Source organism: Phragmites australis, chromosome 22 (genome assembly GCF_958298935.1).
Source record: "Phragmites australis chromosome 22, lpPhrAust1.1, whole genome shotgun sequence".
NCBI lineage: Eukaryota > Viridiplantae > Streptophyta > Magnoliopsida > Poales > Poaceae > Phragmites > Phragmites australis.
This window is the reverse complement of record NC_084942.1, coordinates 4968324-4985306: the sequence shown is the minus strand read 5'-3', so window position 1 is coordinate 4985306 and position 16983 is coordinate 4968324. Positions and strand designations below refer to the sequence as shown.

Sequence of the window (16983 nt, the reverse complement as noted above, 5' to 3'; positions counted from 1 at the left end):
AGTTCTAAGGCTAACATGAAATTCTTAAGACATGTAAAGAGAAGATTGAAATCTATCAGAAAACTAAGAAACTTCAGAGTGATAGCGTTGGATTATATCCAAATGGCTAAAAACCTGGTAGATCAATCTACAAATGGACTATCACGGAATGTAATAGATAATACATCGAAGTATATATGTATGAGACCCATGTAAGTTATACCATAGTGGTAACCCAACCTATGTGATTAGAGATCTCGTGAATTAGGATCTGGGAAGAACAAGCCAATCGAGTGAAGATGCAATACTCTTGAAATATGTAAAGCAAGTTGGCTATTGCCTTAACGTGTTCTTTTTAGCTTCAATTAGCGAAGATGCTATCCTATAGGGTATTCTTGAAAGACAGACATATATAAGTCTAATTGTTGGTCGCAGTTTCTTATACTTGGGTGATCTCTAATAAACTCATAAAGAGATTATGGAGTACGACTTATATGCTCCACCTGAGGGGTAGCCCACTGGCAACCAAGTATCAGTTATGACTCTAAGTAAAATTTATTTGTACAAAACATGCAATTCAAGGCAGTCTATTATCCAAGTTGTGAATAAGTGGAGCTTAATGTTCTATATGGATGTTTAACCCTAACAGGTCTTCATCGAAACACTAATATATTTAACAGTATTGAGAAAAAGGCAAATCTCCGTAGAACTTTAAGATCTGGTGGGAAATTATTAGAATATATGGGCTTAGCGAAATTATCACTAATCATAAGTGATTAGCAGAATTGACAGAACCATTGATAATCACTAATGGCAAGTTGTTAGCGGAATTAGCAAAACATGTACGGTGTCATTCGACCGATTTTCCCGCACGAAACCATTCAGCATCTGGATAGAATATTCTAAAATTTGTACCACTCCGTGCGAGATGGTTTGGTTCAATTCAATGAACTAAACGTGGGGACAAGGGCTCATTCTAGATGATCCCATCTAGGATGAGGCTTGTACGCCTAACCAAACGCAGCCTTGGCAACCATGGTGTCATGCTAGCAGCCATGTATATCTTCCACGTAAAACTTGCAAAATCATACACGACAGCTACAAACGCTAATAGCCATGACACCAATAGTTATGGTGCTATAATAAGAATCTATTTTTAGACATTATTTCCCAAGGGTCCTCATGTACAAAAAGTTTAGTTCTTGAAAAGGACCAAATTCTAAAAGTTCCACGTGAAACAGTAGTATAGTACAAACTCCTGTAAAATTAATTGCACGAACCAACCAGGAAGATGAGGCAGCAATTACTCAAATGCATCCATTTATGTTCATTTGTCCTCGAGGGCCATCTTGAGAAAGAGGAATTGCCTAGAGCAAGATGAAATGAATGAATGTGTAAATTCATGGTATACTGTATCAGGAACTTCTTTTCTTTGTAGTTAGCCGTCCTCTTTACAGATACACTGACGGAGTAGGCTATTGGTTTTCACTTGTCAAAATCCTTGTGTGTGTGTGGAATATGCCAACACCCACAGCAAAACCAACTCCCAACTCTCATCTACAGACCCTAGAGGCAAAGAAATTAACAAATTTCCGATGAAGATTGCTATATGGTGACTACCTACAGACTACAGATTGTACCTACACCAATTGTGTGATATGTATCTCCAAAAAGAAAAAAACGATTTCTATGTTATGCTAGGCCTATATCATTCCATCTTGCTGACACATGCAATCAGGCATTGGGAAGGTGTATATGGAATCGTTTGGTTTCCTGAATGCAATGCTCCTCGTGTCACTGTGCTGCAGTATTTCCTGCATATGGTTCTTGAACCGATCCCATCTGCGATTTCAAACAAAGAACAGGTTTAACTCAGTCCTAAAGAAATTTATGGCAGAATAAAGATTGCAATTTGTTCATTCAGGTGCGCTACAATTTGTTCACTAGACTAATATGTTGAGAAATGTATGTAAAAGCTACGAAAGGCATCAGGTGTCAAATTCAGAAAACAGTTCAAAGATAGGTTTGGTGGGAAGGCATGTTGTTTAAAGCAATTGGTTTGGTAACAAGGGGAACTACAACCAAAATGGTTGAAGTTGGTTTAACCAACTTTTTGGTCAAAACATGTTGCTTTAAGCAGTTGGTTTAGTAAAGAAATATCATCCGTATGGTTTAGTAAAGTTGAAAACTTGTTTGGTGTGATTTGACTTTAAGTGGCAGCCAGTAATGAACTGCCACTTACACATATATTTTACTGATTAAATATATGGTGGCATACAGTTGCTGATTAAATGTATGATGACTACTCAAAACTGACCTGATATTCGGATCATCAAAAGATAAGACCAGCTTCCGTTTGTCTGGTTTTATTGTCTTTGCATTCCCTCCAAACAGGTAACGCCTGTGCCCCATCAGAAAGTGAGGGAAGTTTCCCCCTTGAGTTGTCACAAACACTTCGCTCTGAATGCAGACAGTGTAATCTAACGCTGCTAACTGAGATGAGTGCCCCTATAGAGAATAGGTTGGTGAGTCAGATAATCCATCATATAGAACATTACTTCTAATATAACTTCTGTTCTTAACTTAAACAGATACTTCCAAACATTAAATGGTTCATAATTTCTATGTGGAAATGGTGAACAGCACCATGTATGCATATTTGTGCAGTGTTTAAAAGAACTTTGGAGTGGCTGGTGAAAGCAATACCTCGAACTGAGCAAGTTCTTCAGGCAAAGAAAGAGTATCCTTCGTCGCTAAAAGAGGGAACATCTGGCGAAGAGGAGCCATGTATTTTTCGGAATTGTATATTTTACCAGAAGCAACATAGAGGGAGGTGGTATTGTCGAATCCCATGCCCCGTAGCATCATACCAACCTGCATAAACTCATTCAGTGAGCATATTATCTCCAGTAAAGCTTGTTACCTATTTAAATGCTTTTAAAAAAGGCAACTTAATTGATGGAGCTAACTAAAATTAACACTTTATAGTGATAAACTGAAGCTTAACCAACTAAACTGACTCGGTGACTCAATCCAGAAAAGCAGGAAAAAATATGACAAACCACCTATAACAATTTGAAGCGATAACTTAAAATACTGACTACATGCTTCAGAGCACACGTGAAACAATCTGTCCAACATAAAAATGTTTGACTCGCATGTGATAATCTCCATATAGCCTAAACAAGCATAGACTCAAACTTTTTTACAGTAGACAAACACAAAGAGATAAATAAGAAAAAGAAGGTCCTAACCTCTAGAGGAGTAAGAGGACATTTTCCATCCCTTCTGTTTGCCTCAGGATTTATCACTCGACCATGTCGACGAAACTTCCCTCTCCAGCTCCTTTCACGAACATTGTCCATTTCAGTTTTCTCCTTCCAGCCACCATCATATGTACAGCAAGAAAAGGCTACCATATCCTAAAAAGTTGCACAGTCTTAGCAGGGTGGAAGAAGAAGAAAACATCATATCCTTAACTCATAAGAGAGAATTAAAACCTCTTCAAAGCGAAGATGCACTGAGACATACTTCCCGCCAGTCAAAGAACTCTTTTTGATCATTCGGCCAACCAAATCATCTGCAAGATCTCTTATTGGCTCAGCAAATCTCAATGCATGGTAGTTTACCAAACACCTCAAGGCCTGGATGTTTGATGGAACTGACTGAGCTAATCTATTTGAGAATGGGGCAATGCGCACAACCCTGCACAGAACAGAAATAAAATATAACCCATGTCTTGGCCTTTTCCCAATTAAATCAAGCTCTCCTTTTCAGGTGGGTTTGGAAGTGGGGGTGGGGGATGTTTACCATACCCTAACTCCAGCAGTTTGGGAAGCACCTTTTGCACATAGTGGTGTGGAGATGAGTAGGCTTTAGTTCTCATATTTGGTATGCTGCTGATATTATGATTAAAGCGCAGCAATACATCTTCAGGAAGTGTCTTCACAACTCTTACATGTTCTCTGAGGGTCTCAATGAAATGATCTTCATCAAATATACCACCAAATTTACTGAAAGCAATACACCAGGTCAGATAACACACTTAAATCCTCATGAAACTGCTTACTGAGAAGTACAGAACCAATAACAATGATCATTCTCAAATCAGAATGTTTGTAGTTTAATGTTGTCTCTGTTAACAAACATTCACTTTAGAACTTCGACAAACTGATTCGGACTCTAACAAGTATTTCCCAATAAAAAAGACAGGCAGACACAGATTAAAAAGGCACTCTTTATGTAAGGAAACAATGGATCGCGGATCAGACAAAAAGTCACCTAGGGTCACGCCAGACGCTATTCAAATGAAATGTTGGGATCACAAGAGTTGCATTAAGCAAGCTGGCCACAGCAACTGCATCGCAGATCTGCATTGAAAATCGTGAGTTAATAATTACTCAACATAGTGTGAAGATTCCAAGAACATCAGAAGTGCAATAGATTAGCATCGCAGCTAATGGTAGGGATCACAGCATCATTTGAAGTCTGGGTGAGAATAAATATATCTACAACAAAACCTATAATAGTATCTAAGCATGTCCTAGACAGCAGGGGCTTTACATAAAAATATCTAAAAACTACTGATTTGGTACATTCAGGTCAAAAACTTCAGAAATATAATAGATTAGCATCATAGATAATGGGTAGGGATCACAGCATCAATCTGAAGTCAGGGTGAGAAGAAGTATATTTACAACAAAACACATAATAGCATATAAGCGATAGCCAAGATAATACTCCAGATTGCTTCGGCAGGTCCTAGACAGCAGGGGCTACATAAAGAATATCCAAAACCACTGATTTGGAACATTTAGGTCAGAAACTTTATGGTTCTGCATCGCAAATGAAATTAACCTTTTTCCCGGACAAACTCTAACATGTTGCCAATTCCCTGATTTTCGTAACAAAGTTCTTGAAGATCTCAACTGAGTACAATGTGACACTAACATGGACACATGGATCTTCAAACCATTCAAATAAGACATTGGCAATGATATATCTACTCAGAACCATGACCACATTTTTTTCTAAAATAATAATCCTGGAACGGAACTTACAGAAAGTCGTTGCTGATTCAGACCACCATTTGCTTCGATTATGAGATAGCCATTTGAAGGTGGAAACTCTGCAAAGAGCCAAAGTGTGGTGCAGACTATCAGTATCGACTTAGTTCTCTGCTCGTCCAGTTCTCAAGAGTATGTGGCACGAGAATATTAAAAAGTAGACTTCAAGTGGGTACATTTGGTTTATGAAATCATAACAAAGTTTTCAAAGTGGAACCTGATCGAATCAGCCTACTGTTGATACAAGGCATCCATGGCTCCCCAGAGTTTTGATAATGTGATGTCATTAACTGCACAGTACCAAAAGAGAATTATTATACAACATGACAATTGATAAGACCAAAGGTATCTAAAGATGAGTACAGGTTGGTTTTCGCAGTAGACAAAAGGCAATGTAGTAAGCTAATCTACAGGTAGAAACGTTGAAGGGAAGTTCACAGTGCCCTTTCCTTACCAATAGTGGTCCATTTTTGGAGCACTCTCAAGACCGATTTAATTTAACAGTTAATTTGAATAAGAGATAACTGATTAAATCAATATTCAAGCTCTCATTAAGCACAAGATTATAATCTGAAGCTTGTTCTTCTTCCTTTGGAATCTTAAGAGGCTTAACTTGAAACATTATGTTCCTTGTTTGGCAAAGCATACAGATATGCAACAGCTTGTTACTTAGGAGTGCATCTAATCATGAGCATAGAAGAAGGAAAGCCGCCGTACACTAAACAAATGCTCACTAGAATCCATCGCCCAAAACCGAAGGGGAAAGAAACAAGGGTGAAAACAAGAAATCAAGAACCATATTTTTTCTGGACTAAAACTGACAGCATGAACACCATCTCACGAAACAAGAACACAATGCCCATCCCACCTATTATTAATCAAAACGGAAGCACGAAAAGGATACTGAAATCCGCCGAATGCCTCGCCTAATCCAGGAAAACCCCAAAGAACCAGAAAAAAGATCCAGCAACGAAGCAGCCAAGAACCACGCGAAAACCCGAAATCTCCCCCCGAAGAAGCCACCATGACCGATCTTTCCCCAAGCAAGAAACCAAGAACCAAGAACCACGGTGCTCGCAAGAACTGGGAGCGCTCACCATGCTGCGACGCCACGAGGCCGAGGAGGAGAGGGAGGAGGTGGACGTGGCGTCGTCGCGCATGGCCGGCCACAGCCGCTCGAACACGAGGTGGCTGCGGTACACCGACCCCGGCTGCTGCGGCGCGTTCGCGCTGCGCCGCCGGAGCGAGGCCACCTCCACGCCCGCGCCACCGCCGCCGCCTCCTCCCGAAACCCTCCCGCCGAACAGGAACACGAGCAGCCCCGCGGCGTATGCCAGCGCGAGGAGCACGACGACCGCGCCGCGCCTCCGCACGCCGCCGCGGCCCGGCCTCCGCGCGGCCTTGCCGCCGCCAAAGCGCATTGACGCCGCGAGAGACATCTGCGAGGTCAGCAGCGGCGGAGCTCGCGCGTGATCATGTGAGCTCGGTGGGGGAAAAGGGGAGGGGAGGGAAGGGGGAGGTTGGCTGGCGGCGTGGCGAGAAGGCTAAGAATTGATGGAGGGGGAGGAGGGAGGAGAAGTGCTGAGGAAGAAGCAGATTGGAACGCGAGGTGGTAAGAAAACGCGACAGATTGTCTATAACCGCCGATATCAACCCGGGAATTTCATTGTCACGCAGCTTTGATTGTTTGTGTTGTTGCTGCGTGTAACCAATTCTGGTGCTTTCTTGAAACATGCCCATTGCAAGGTGGGCGAAAGAATTTCGCAAGTTATATAAATCTCAGTAGTAAAAGTTTAATTCAGAGTGATATTTTGATATTAATTTTAGGCTATTAAAGATTATCCTGAGACATGATCAAATCCTAGTTTCACCTCCGGATATAAGCTCCTTGTATTTTTGTTGTGCTCCGGTTTGAGACATCCACAATGACACCAAAGCATAGTCCTATACAAAAATTAACAAATTTTACATATATACTAGTATAATATAAGTTATATATGTGTAATATAACTTTCTAATGAAAACCATACAAAACTAGTAGATGATGTATCTATCTAGAACAAGACACACATAATGATTTTATCAATATTTAAGATCTACATTCTGATCTATGAGTGTATGACTCTTCCTTTTTTTTCTCTCTTCCTTTCATCTTCTTTGCCTAAAAATTGAAGGATGCTTCAGAGTGCTGCCAAGTGGGCCCGGGCCCCTAACAACCCCGGTCCCGCGGTGATCCGATTGGTTCTATAGATCTCTTCCGGTGTACTTGTGGCATTCAAGTTTGAACACACATGCGCATCTAAAACTCTCCTGAGCAAAAGATCTTGGATGTTACGGAGCTCCATAGGAATTTATTATCTTTTTGGACTCTTTTGGACTAGGGTGATCCAACTTTCAACGGTCCTCGGATGGGCCGTGGACCAACCTGTGGTGTCTAGCACTCTTTTCCTTATTGGAATATATCATTATCATATGGGCAGGCAGGAGTGGAATGGGCACTGCAGTACACACTACACTAGTCTCCCTCGTACCTGTTTTTTTATTCAAACCAAGTGTGATTAGATTTCTACCTAATATCTAATGGCAATTGCAGTTGCTTATTTCACACAACACACCTGGATGCTTTACGAGGCAAGGCACATGTAGGACCTGTTCATCTGGACAATTAAATTCTTTTTAAGCTTGTGGTAGTTGAAGTAAGATACCATGGCTTCTTCTATAACTTAGGGATTAATTGAGAAGGTGTATATCTAGATCATTTAGATTTGAGTTATCTTCAACATAAATTTAAATGTTTATTTCTTCTTATTTATAATGATATCAAGTTCATCCTAAGTTGATCGAGTTTTTTTATAAATATGAAACTCAGGAAATTTACGGGGTGAATTATACTATTTTATCTTAAGTGCCTGTAAAATGTCAGTAAAATTGTTGCATAGACAGTCGTGCTACTATGTCTCGAGTTTGAAAAGGAGAAAGAAGAACTAGTACGGACGGCCTCAATCCCCGTGCCTCTTACCGTTGGTGATGGCCAGCATTTGGCCTTCTGGGGCTTCTGGCCTTCTGGGGCAATCAGCGAGGCAGCATGCAGCTCGTGAGATAGCCAAACCGCCTGCAAGCTCATCGTCTTCTGTAGTTCAGCAAGAAGAATTAGAGCACAAGGGTTCATAATATATAAAGAAAAGATCCGTTTGATACATTATATAATAGTACGATACATTCTTGGCGGATGCAGTTCTGTTTTTGCCATTAAGCAGTGAAATCTTTTTGTTTTCGCCACTGGGTGCAACGAAATTTTGTTTCTGCCACTCACGTCAGGTCAACGACATGTGGGGTCCCAGTTGCAAAAACAAAATGCAATTGGAGTTTCATCTCGACTTAAAGGCAAAAAGAAAAACTTGCCCATTCTAGGCGTCACAGCCACATGGACATGCGGCCGTAACATTAAGCAAAAGGAGGATGACTTAACGATTCAGATCCTAGTAAATCCTAGTAAAACTAATAACATAATCTAATTTATTTGTGACTTCACGGTTCTAAGTTGAGTGTAGCATCTGCCTTGGCCTCGGTGTCCATCTTGCTCCTGATTACGCATCTCCTCTTTGTTTCCTCATCCAAGTATCCCAGGTCTTCTGCTACTGCAATACGCGGATACAGCAATTCTTCCAGATTGTCAACATGAGCAGCTTTCTAACCTTTACCACCTCTCATCTGCTGGAATTCTTCCTTACCGTGGTTTCTGGTGGAGAAATGTCCGTGAATCCTCATTGCTTCCTGAAATCCAGATATTGTTGGCTGGAACTTCACCAAGAAGACGCTCTGGTTGGCTGGTCTTCCGTGGCTAACCTTCGCCTTTTCACGTGGTACCCCAAAATCTGGATAAAGAAGACAATGCAAACAACTTTAAAAGTGAAACACCACCAAAAAATAGCACAAAGGAACTTTTAATAGCGAAACATTATTCAATCAAAAAGTTGCATGATTAATACACAAAAGCATTCCTTTTGCTCCAAAAATACTATCAGAATCACAAAGGAACAAAAGAATATGCCTGCACTAGTGTATTGTATTAGTTGATCTCATCATGCCAGCTTAAGAAAATATAACAAAATCACAACAAGTACACAGATGTAGACACAATCCTAAGCGCATATTTACAGGGACCAACAAAATACAACAAGTGCACATATAAGTCCTTTTGAGGCTTAATGCAAACTAACCGGCCAATACACCTTCAACTTCTTCTATGGACACAATCTTTGCTTCAGTATCCTTTGCCTTGTTCGCAATTGAGTTGTTATGTATCACAACAACTGGTGGCCACAACATGAGATCTCCCTTCATGGCATTTACTTCCTCGGCTGGAATGGAGTGATGGGCTTTAGATGTGTCTGGAGCAACATGCCAATTCCACCCCATCAGAACAGAGTGCTTTGTGAAGCCCTAAATGTTTTGTCTTCAAACCCACTTTGCACATATCATGAGCATGTGATAGTAAGGCATCGAGGTCTGGAAACTTTCTGGCGACACTGTTATAGGAAGTAAACAAAAATAAATAAAAGAAGCATTCCTTCAGGTAAGAGATTCCATGGAAATGTTCGGTCAATCAAATTATGCAGATAAAATAAATTGTGTTTCAATAATCCTTCTGAATGCATTATGGTCAAGACAGAACTGAAACAATTCAAATGGGCGTAGCCAGCAACATTCCTGACCAAAATCAAGTGGAGAAAGAGCTAATCGCCATCTAAATCATTGGAAGAGTTTTGTAAAAAAATTGTTCCCCCAATAAAAGATTAGGTAAACCAGAAACATCAAGCAATGTTTCAGGATTATAATCGAACCGAATCTGTACTGCATTAACTCAAGAAAATAATGACATGCACAACTGCTGCTTCACACAGAAACATTTGGACCGATGCCTGAAGCTTAAATTTGATCAAAATCAAAATTAACATGAAATATGACATTCTAAGAAAGAAAACAACAGAGACATCGGTATGGGCAAGAAAATAATCGATTTTAACCAGAAGTAGTAGCTTTTCGTAGAAAAAAATGGTAGAAATACAATCCACCTTATATTAAACCTAGAAAGATACAATTATCATTGATATAATCTTTTATTTAATAAAATATCTAGTCCATCCGAACAAAGAAACAAGTATTTAAATGTAGATCATAAAGAGTAGCTAATATGCTTATATACACCTCACCTAAAAAAAGTACTAAGTCACTTGTTTTTTTTTTTTGGTGTGGGGAAGAGGAGGGGGACGTACAATGTCACTTATTGTGGAACACTTAGTACCAAAAATACTTGAGTTGAATAAAGAAAATATGGTCAACACAGAAATTTCGATTTAGTAAGGAGATTAAAAAGGCAGTGAACACTGGTATTTACAATAATACTAAGGCCACAGACATGAAAGAAAGAATAATCTATATGTAGCTGATCAGTAGTATACTAGTATTGATTGTAGTAAAACAAAACACGATTTCATGAATTTCAAATGCAAAAGTATTCATGGTCAACTTACCAGGACCGAAAGAGCAGAAGGTGAGATACTTAGATAAACAATAGCAGAAAACCCTACTTTAAAGTTTAAACACAACCCTGTTGGTTTAACCTACAGCCTCTAGCAAGAAGCATATAATGTTGCATGCCTACAACCCCTGCATAGCCCAGGCTGGTCTGCACCTTGAAGTTCACGAACCTACATATGCGCTAGCCTTGGTCATCTTGATTTAGCAAACTTGCATATGTTAATGGTCTTCAAAATGTTCTAGCGAACTTCTAATTTAGCGGTACGCTAGATATGAATCTAACAAAGTAACCATGCTTAAGGGCTTCGTAAAGAAGCCATAAAGGTTATTACTCCAAACACATTGCCAAACTAGCACATATTAATGGTCTCCAAACTAGCACATGTTGCCTGCCATGTGTCGGTCCAGGTTTGTCCATGGCGAAACAGTAGTTTGGCAATGTGTGCACCTGACCTCATAGGACAATCTTGGCTGATACCCAATCATTAGCAACCAGAAGTTCTGACTCCCAAACCTGGCAATGATATTCTGAAGCTAATGTCTCATCAACAGAACAATGATGTTACTTTTACTTTCTAGCCATATTGTCCAAAAACATCTGCAACACTGCAATACATTACTCCAAAGAAGCTGCATCACCATCAGATCTTGCTGACAGGAAAGAATGTCAGTTCACACCATAGACCAATGCTGGAATGCTCAAGCCTTTGCACACCAATGTTTCAATGTCTGAATCATGTTAATAGCGCCAACATGCTGTAGAGATGTGCCTCTGGAGTGAACATTGAACCAACAATGATCATCGTAGTCCAGTACATCCACATGATGTTTCCTCATAATCTTCATCATGTACACTCAATCCTATCAGCCTGTTTCATCCTAATAATAGCATGTATACAAAATAACACGTCCTAAGTAAAACAAATAGGTTACTATAGGGGGGGAGGGAGCTCTAAAGCTCCTCTAAAACCTTCCGTCAATTGCCTAGAGCGAGCTACTAATAATAATTCAGCTATGCTAACCTAGACTAACAGGTCAATACACCATATCTACTGTACAGTGTGGAATGTTAAACGTGCCTACACAAAATATCATTTGTTGTTCGATTCCTCCATTTTCAGTCACCAAATCAGTAAGTAGGCAACTTCTAACGAAATTATAGGAGAAGCTATTTAGCTCGTAGAGTGTTAGTGCAGGCAAAGAAAGACAAACCTGCCACAGACACAGCAAGACAAAAATCCTTTTGACACCTCACGGTATTTCGTCTGCATGGCTGGGCTCTCATTTAATACCTTTGCATACTTACGGAAGGCTTCATGAACTTGCTTACTGAACTCTTCAGAACCTTCTGGTGGATCTTTCTGCATAGGAAGATCCTCAGACTCTGGAGCATCTTCATGCTTCACTTCAGAACCATAAGGATCATCTTCTGGCAACTTTGAAAATTTATTTGGCCTAACAAATTCATTTCTCTGATGTATATCCACCATGGAATTGATGAGGAGCAATTCTTAGTCTCTTTTTTGCACTCTTAGTCATTCCTCCTCTTCCTCTTCCATACATGGAAGGTCCCCCAAATTCTGACTGGGCAAAGGGCCTGGACAGCCTCTGAGAGATAGGTTTGTGTTTTGGATGCCCATAGGCCAAGATGTTAGCATGAGGATGGTTTTCCTGATCCGCATCAGTCCATTCCTCATTGGTTTCATGTGGCAAAGCAAGCCTTGAGAAAATATTGCAACTAGTTGGCATTTCATATCTTGCATCATATTCATCTTCATCATCAACATCATAACTTCTTGACATTCTTGTAGGGGATAGGTCATATGCATCCATATCATCACCATAATACTTCCATCCAGTAAACCCATCACCACCTTGATACATATCCATCTCATGATCATGATATGCAGGACTCCTGTATCTTTTTCTAGAAACCATGGGTGAAACTTCTTGATCACTTAAGTCCTCAAATGAAGCAAACTTGTGCTGATGAGCTGGTCGCCTCACAATTCCAATAGGCTCAGTTCCATGGGAGTGGGAGTAGCGATCATTACCACCCCTTGCTGGTGGGTACTGTACGGATGCATCGCCTTCATAAGAATGCTGCACATTGTGCTTCGTGTCATGACGCATGGCTTGAAAGCTATCCTCATCCTCTTTCATCGTATGGGATAGCCTCAGATGGTGGTTAATCCTTTCATCCTTGAGGCCTCTCAAAGATGCTGAGCCTGACATGTGCCTTGAATTATGTGAGACATTCCCACGTAAGTTCTCTGATGCAACACATGTGTCATTTATTGGATCCCTTGTAACATATTCATCATGTGCATCATACTCCATGGATTCAGCACTTGGTGCATGCTTTGAGCGTGACTGCTTTGTGATATCCATTAATGCCTCATCACCATGACCACTGCCATGCTCTAATGAACTTCCCGATAACCTAGCATGGCCACTCCCATGCCCTAATGAATCATGAGATAGTCTGCCAAGGCCATCCATGATGTATCCATTGCTTGGCTCATAGCCAGGTTCACTGTGAATTCCATGCACCTGGTCCTTAGCGAGAAAGGATGAGAAAGAATCACCAATCTGTTTCAGCTGTGTGCATGGCACCAGCCCAGACCCTAGCATACCCCTACTGGAGTCAAGCCTCTCTGTTTCTCTATCCCTCCCAACAGGTCAGGTACACCCCAGGGTTCAAAAAACCGTCGGTAACCGCTCAAAAATCGCGGTTACCGACCTTCTCGGTCCGGTCCGGTTTCAGAAACCGTTCGGTAACCGAAATTTGAATTCAAAAAATTCGAAAAAATAAAAAAATTCAAAAAAAATCTTAAAAAAAACTAGACACAATTCTAAGACCTTTTGTGAAAAAAAATTTCAAAAATAATGTCGTTTGTATCATATTCTATAGGGAGAAAGTTTGAAAAAAATAAAAAAAAATTGAACCGTGCGGCTCAGTTATTAACTCACGTTAAGGAAAAGTGTAACATGCAAACACATATTTTTCTTGTATAAAATATATTTTAAGAGAATCTTTAAAATTGATTTCACTTTATTTAGAGTTTTATTAAATTCTCTATGATTTTTACAAAGTTCACAAGCATAAAGTGAATATGTTAACAAACAGCACTATAATTAACTTTTTTATGTCTACTATTATTTTTTCTACGTAAATAATAGTATAAATAAGCTAATGAAAGTAGTTTCACTAATTTTTGAGGTGTGATGGGTCAGTTATGAATTAATCTAGTCGCAACACATTTACACAATCATGCATGTTACAATAACTAATTCATGAGTTCATGTATTTTTAAAAGATATAAGATCATGTAATAAGACTAACAAAATTAGTTTCATGATTTTTGGATTAGCAAAGAGTAAACTATGCATTTAACTTGGTTTAACAAATAAAATTTCTCACAGAAAATTTTGAACTTTTTTATGAGTATAAATACTTTTATCATGTAGATCATGTTACAAGGAAGCCAACAAAATTTGTTTCACTTGATTTGAAGCTCAGATGAATTAGTTATTAATTTTACAAGATTGAGCCCTTTTTTAGGTTTTTTGTTGAACTACGCTGAAATTCAATAAAACCGCTCGATAAATCGAGAAAGCCGAGCGGTTACCGACCCAAACCGCTCGGTAACCGACCAAATCAAAAATGCGAGAAAATCGCTCGGTAACCGACCCAAACCGCTCGGTAACCGACCAAAACCGAGCGGTTACCGAGAGGGCAAAAACACGATTTTTTCGCAAAAATTCAAATTTTGCCGAATGAATTTTCTCCGAATTTTTTTGAATTTTTGACCGGTAACCGCGGTTATCACGGTTTTTCGGTTACCGCCGGAGGTCAGTTACCAACCTCCGGTCGGTTTTTTGAACCCTGGTACACCCTCATCAGAGAAAAGCCTACCGGTTCCTCCATCTTTCTCGACAAGCACATCCCTACTACCAAGGCAATCCCTCTCAATTTCTCTACTCTCAACATACAGGTCACGCAAGTGCTCGAGGTACTTAAACTCACCATCATCAAGCAGCAACCGGGTGCTTCCAGCGCCCAAACCATCACCGGCCTTCAAGGCAGATGCCCCCGTCAAGAATCCAGTCTCTGTAGGCAGAACAGAGGGGTATAGAGGTGGCGGTGACAGCACCGCCCATGGCGGCGGCGGTGGCGACCTGCAGTCCGGGTACAGTGCGCTGGTCCTTCCCAAATCCGTAGCACTGATTCTGAGTGTCACACCATCGTCCCCAAACAACTCTCTTTCCTTGTCAATGCTCCGGCGACCAGGGCGTCCAAAGTACTCCCTGTCTCTGTTAACGCTCTGGTCGCTGGGGCCTCCAAAGTAGTCACTTTCCTTCTTCCCAGCTCGCAGGGATGGGCGGCCCAGGTCTGACGGGTGGTCAGGGAGCATGTACTCTGGCGGAGCGTCGTAGCTCCCGCTCGCGTTGCGATACCCACGGTCACGCTCGTCGCGATAGGGCACCCTTCCGTAGTCCCTGGGACGGCGGCGCGACCCATCGCGGTCGTCTCCATAGTCCCTGCGCCCGTGGCCGGGCACGTCGCGTAGGTCGTCGTAGTCCATGTGCCCTCGGCCGAGCGGGTCATGGTGGCCGCCGTAGTCCATGCGACCGCCGCGGGGTGGGGCGGCGTCGCGGTCACCGTAGTCCATGCGTCCGCCGCGGGCCGGGGCGGGATCGCGGTCACCGCCATAGTCCATACGACTACCGCGGGGTCGGTCGCGGTCGCCTCCGTAGTCCATGCGACCGCCACGGGTCTTGTCGCGATCGCCGCCGTAGTCCATGCGACCGCTGCTGGGCACGTCTCGGTGGTCGTCCTCAGTCCTTGGGCGTCGTGGGCGTCAGTCCGGGGACAGGCTGCGGCGGGGGCGGTAGTCGGGGCGGCGGTCGCGCCTGTCCCGGTCGTCCCGGGAGGCACCGCCGCCCGGTCGCGTGTCCCTGTGGCCGTAGCCTCCTCGTCCTCCTCCTCTTCCCCTACCTCCGCCTCCGCGTCGCATGGCGCCGGTTAGGTTAGGGTTACCAGAGAAGGCAGCGCGGTGCACGGGTCGCTACCGTGGTGGCAGGTGACTGCCAAGGTGGGGGGTCGAGAGGGGTTTCAGATCCACACTCCCATACTCAGAATCTCAGATGCGTCGAGGCGACGGCGATCGTCGCCGTGGTGGGGATGAGTTCGAGGCGAAGGGCGGCGGTTGGGTTTGGGAGATTTGGGCGGCGGCGGTTGGGTTTGGTGGATCGAGGTGTGCGGTTGGGCTGGTGTGGGCCTGAGCAGTTTGATTGGGCCTAATTTTTGTTTTTTTTTAAGGGAAGGATCCCTTTTTTTTTAAGGGAAGGATTCCCTTTTTCGTTTTTCTTTTTTTAAGGGAAGGATCCCTTTTTTCTTGTGGAAAGTGAAGGATTTTTGTGCCTATTTATTGTTTTCTTTGGTTGGGCCTATGTATTTATTTTTTGAAGGGAAGAATCCATTTTTAAGGGAAGGATTCCTTTTTTTCTTTTGTTTTTGAAGGGAAGGGATCCTTTTTTAAAAAGGGAAGGATCCCTTTTTTTCCTGTGGGAAGTGAAGGATTTTTGTGCCTGGCTAATCTTTGGGAGAAAAAGGGTGAGGAAAAAGAAATTTAATCAAGAGAAAAGAAAAGGCTGGGGACCCGATCAAAAAAGAAAGAAAAGTAGGGGGCAGTAAAGGAAGGAAGAGACCTACTTGGAGGTGAAAAATAAAAAGAGAGCAAGTGTCTTGAATTGGAAAAAAATAGATGAACAAATGTACATGAATGTAAGTTTGTAGAACTAGTGTATATTTGACACAAGAGACGTGGTGAACTAGCGAACTGAGCGTGTTCGCACTTGATTTATTTAATCTAAGTCCAATTAAATATACATCAACTCTCATAGATTATTTTCTAGATATTTTTAAAAATATTCTATCTAGGCTTAAAAGTATAGGTCGAGGATCCAGTCGGAACAAATTCCCTTGCCTTTGCTTATGGCAGTCGATTTTTTGCTTTTTACCACCCTTTTTGTTGAGTTTCTCCTTTCTCCGTTTAGCTCTTCTCCTTTCACTATTTAATATTTCATGAGTTAGGCGTATTACTCGACTACCTCACTTGGCAAGGTGTAGGTGTGGTTTAGATTTTCCCATCGAATATTTTTCCTCTATATTTAAATTTATATTGACCTCATAATAAAGTTCTCCATGGTGCGAATATGATCTAGTGTCTTCCTCAAATTCTAGTCCTTACTGAATTCGCAATAAAGATAACATAAAATTAATATAGTTTGGTTTCTCCATCCAAATGTTACTTTGTCGAAGCTTTCTTATTTCAGCTCGATAACAGAAAATACATATTCGTCGTTTATGCTAATTAGCTGGAAAACTCTT

At 41.6% G+C, this 16983-nt stretch overlaps 2 protein-coding genes and 1 pseudogene across 2 annotated transcripts; all 3 read right to left on the bottom strand.

The window, feature by feature from the left end:
- Window positions 1-1342: 1342 nt before the first annotated feature.
- LOC133905078 (O-fucosyltransferase 9-like) lies at window positions 1343-6657 on the bottom strand. Its single transcript, XM_062346786.1, has 10 exons — window positions 6143-6657; window positions 5263-5335; window positions 5040-5107; window positions 4261-4349; window positions 3795-3992; window positions 3480-3684; window positions 3234-3401; window positions 2686-2853; window positions 2297-2487; window positions 1343-1821 (listed from the first exon to the last, which is right to left on the bottom strand). Exons 1-10 carry the CDS (start codon window positions 6482-6484, stop codon window positions 1683-1685), a joined length of 1641 nt encoding a protein of 546 aa, XP_062202770.1. The 5' UTR covers window positions 6485-6657; the 3' UTR covers window positions 1343-1682.
- Window positions 6658-8225: 1568 nt separating this feature from the next.
- Window positions 8226-13268, bottom strand: LOC133904472 (uncharacterized; annotated as a pseudogene).
- A 1178-nt stretch (window positions 13269-14446) lies between these two features.
- Window positions 14447-15760, bottom strand: LOC133904471 (histone-lysine N-methyltransferase, H3 lysine-4 specific-like). The gene has a single exon (XM_062345992.1). The coding sequence runs from the start codon at window positions 15392-15394 to the stop codon at window positions 14447-14449; it is 948 nt and encodes a 315-aa protein (XP_062201976.1). The 5' UTR covers window positions 15395-15760.
- Between the last annotated feature and the right edge of the window lie 1223 nt (window positions 15761-16983).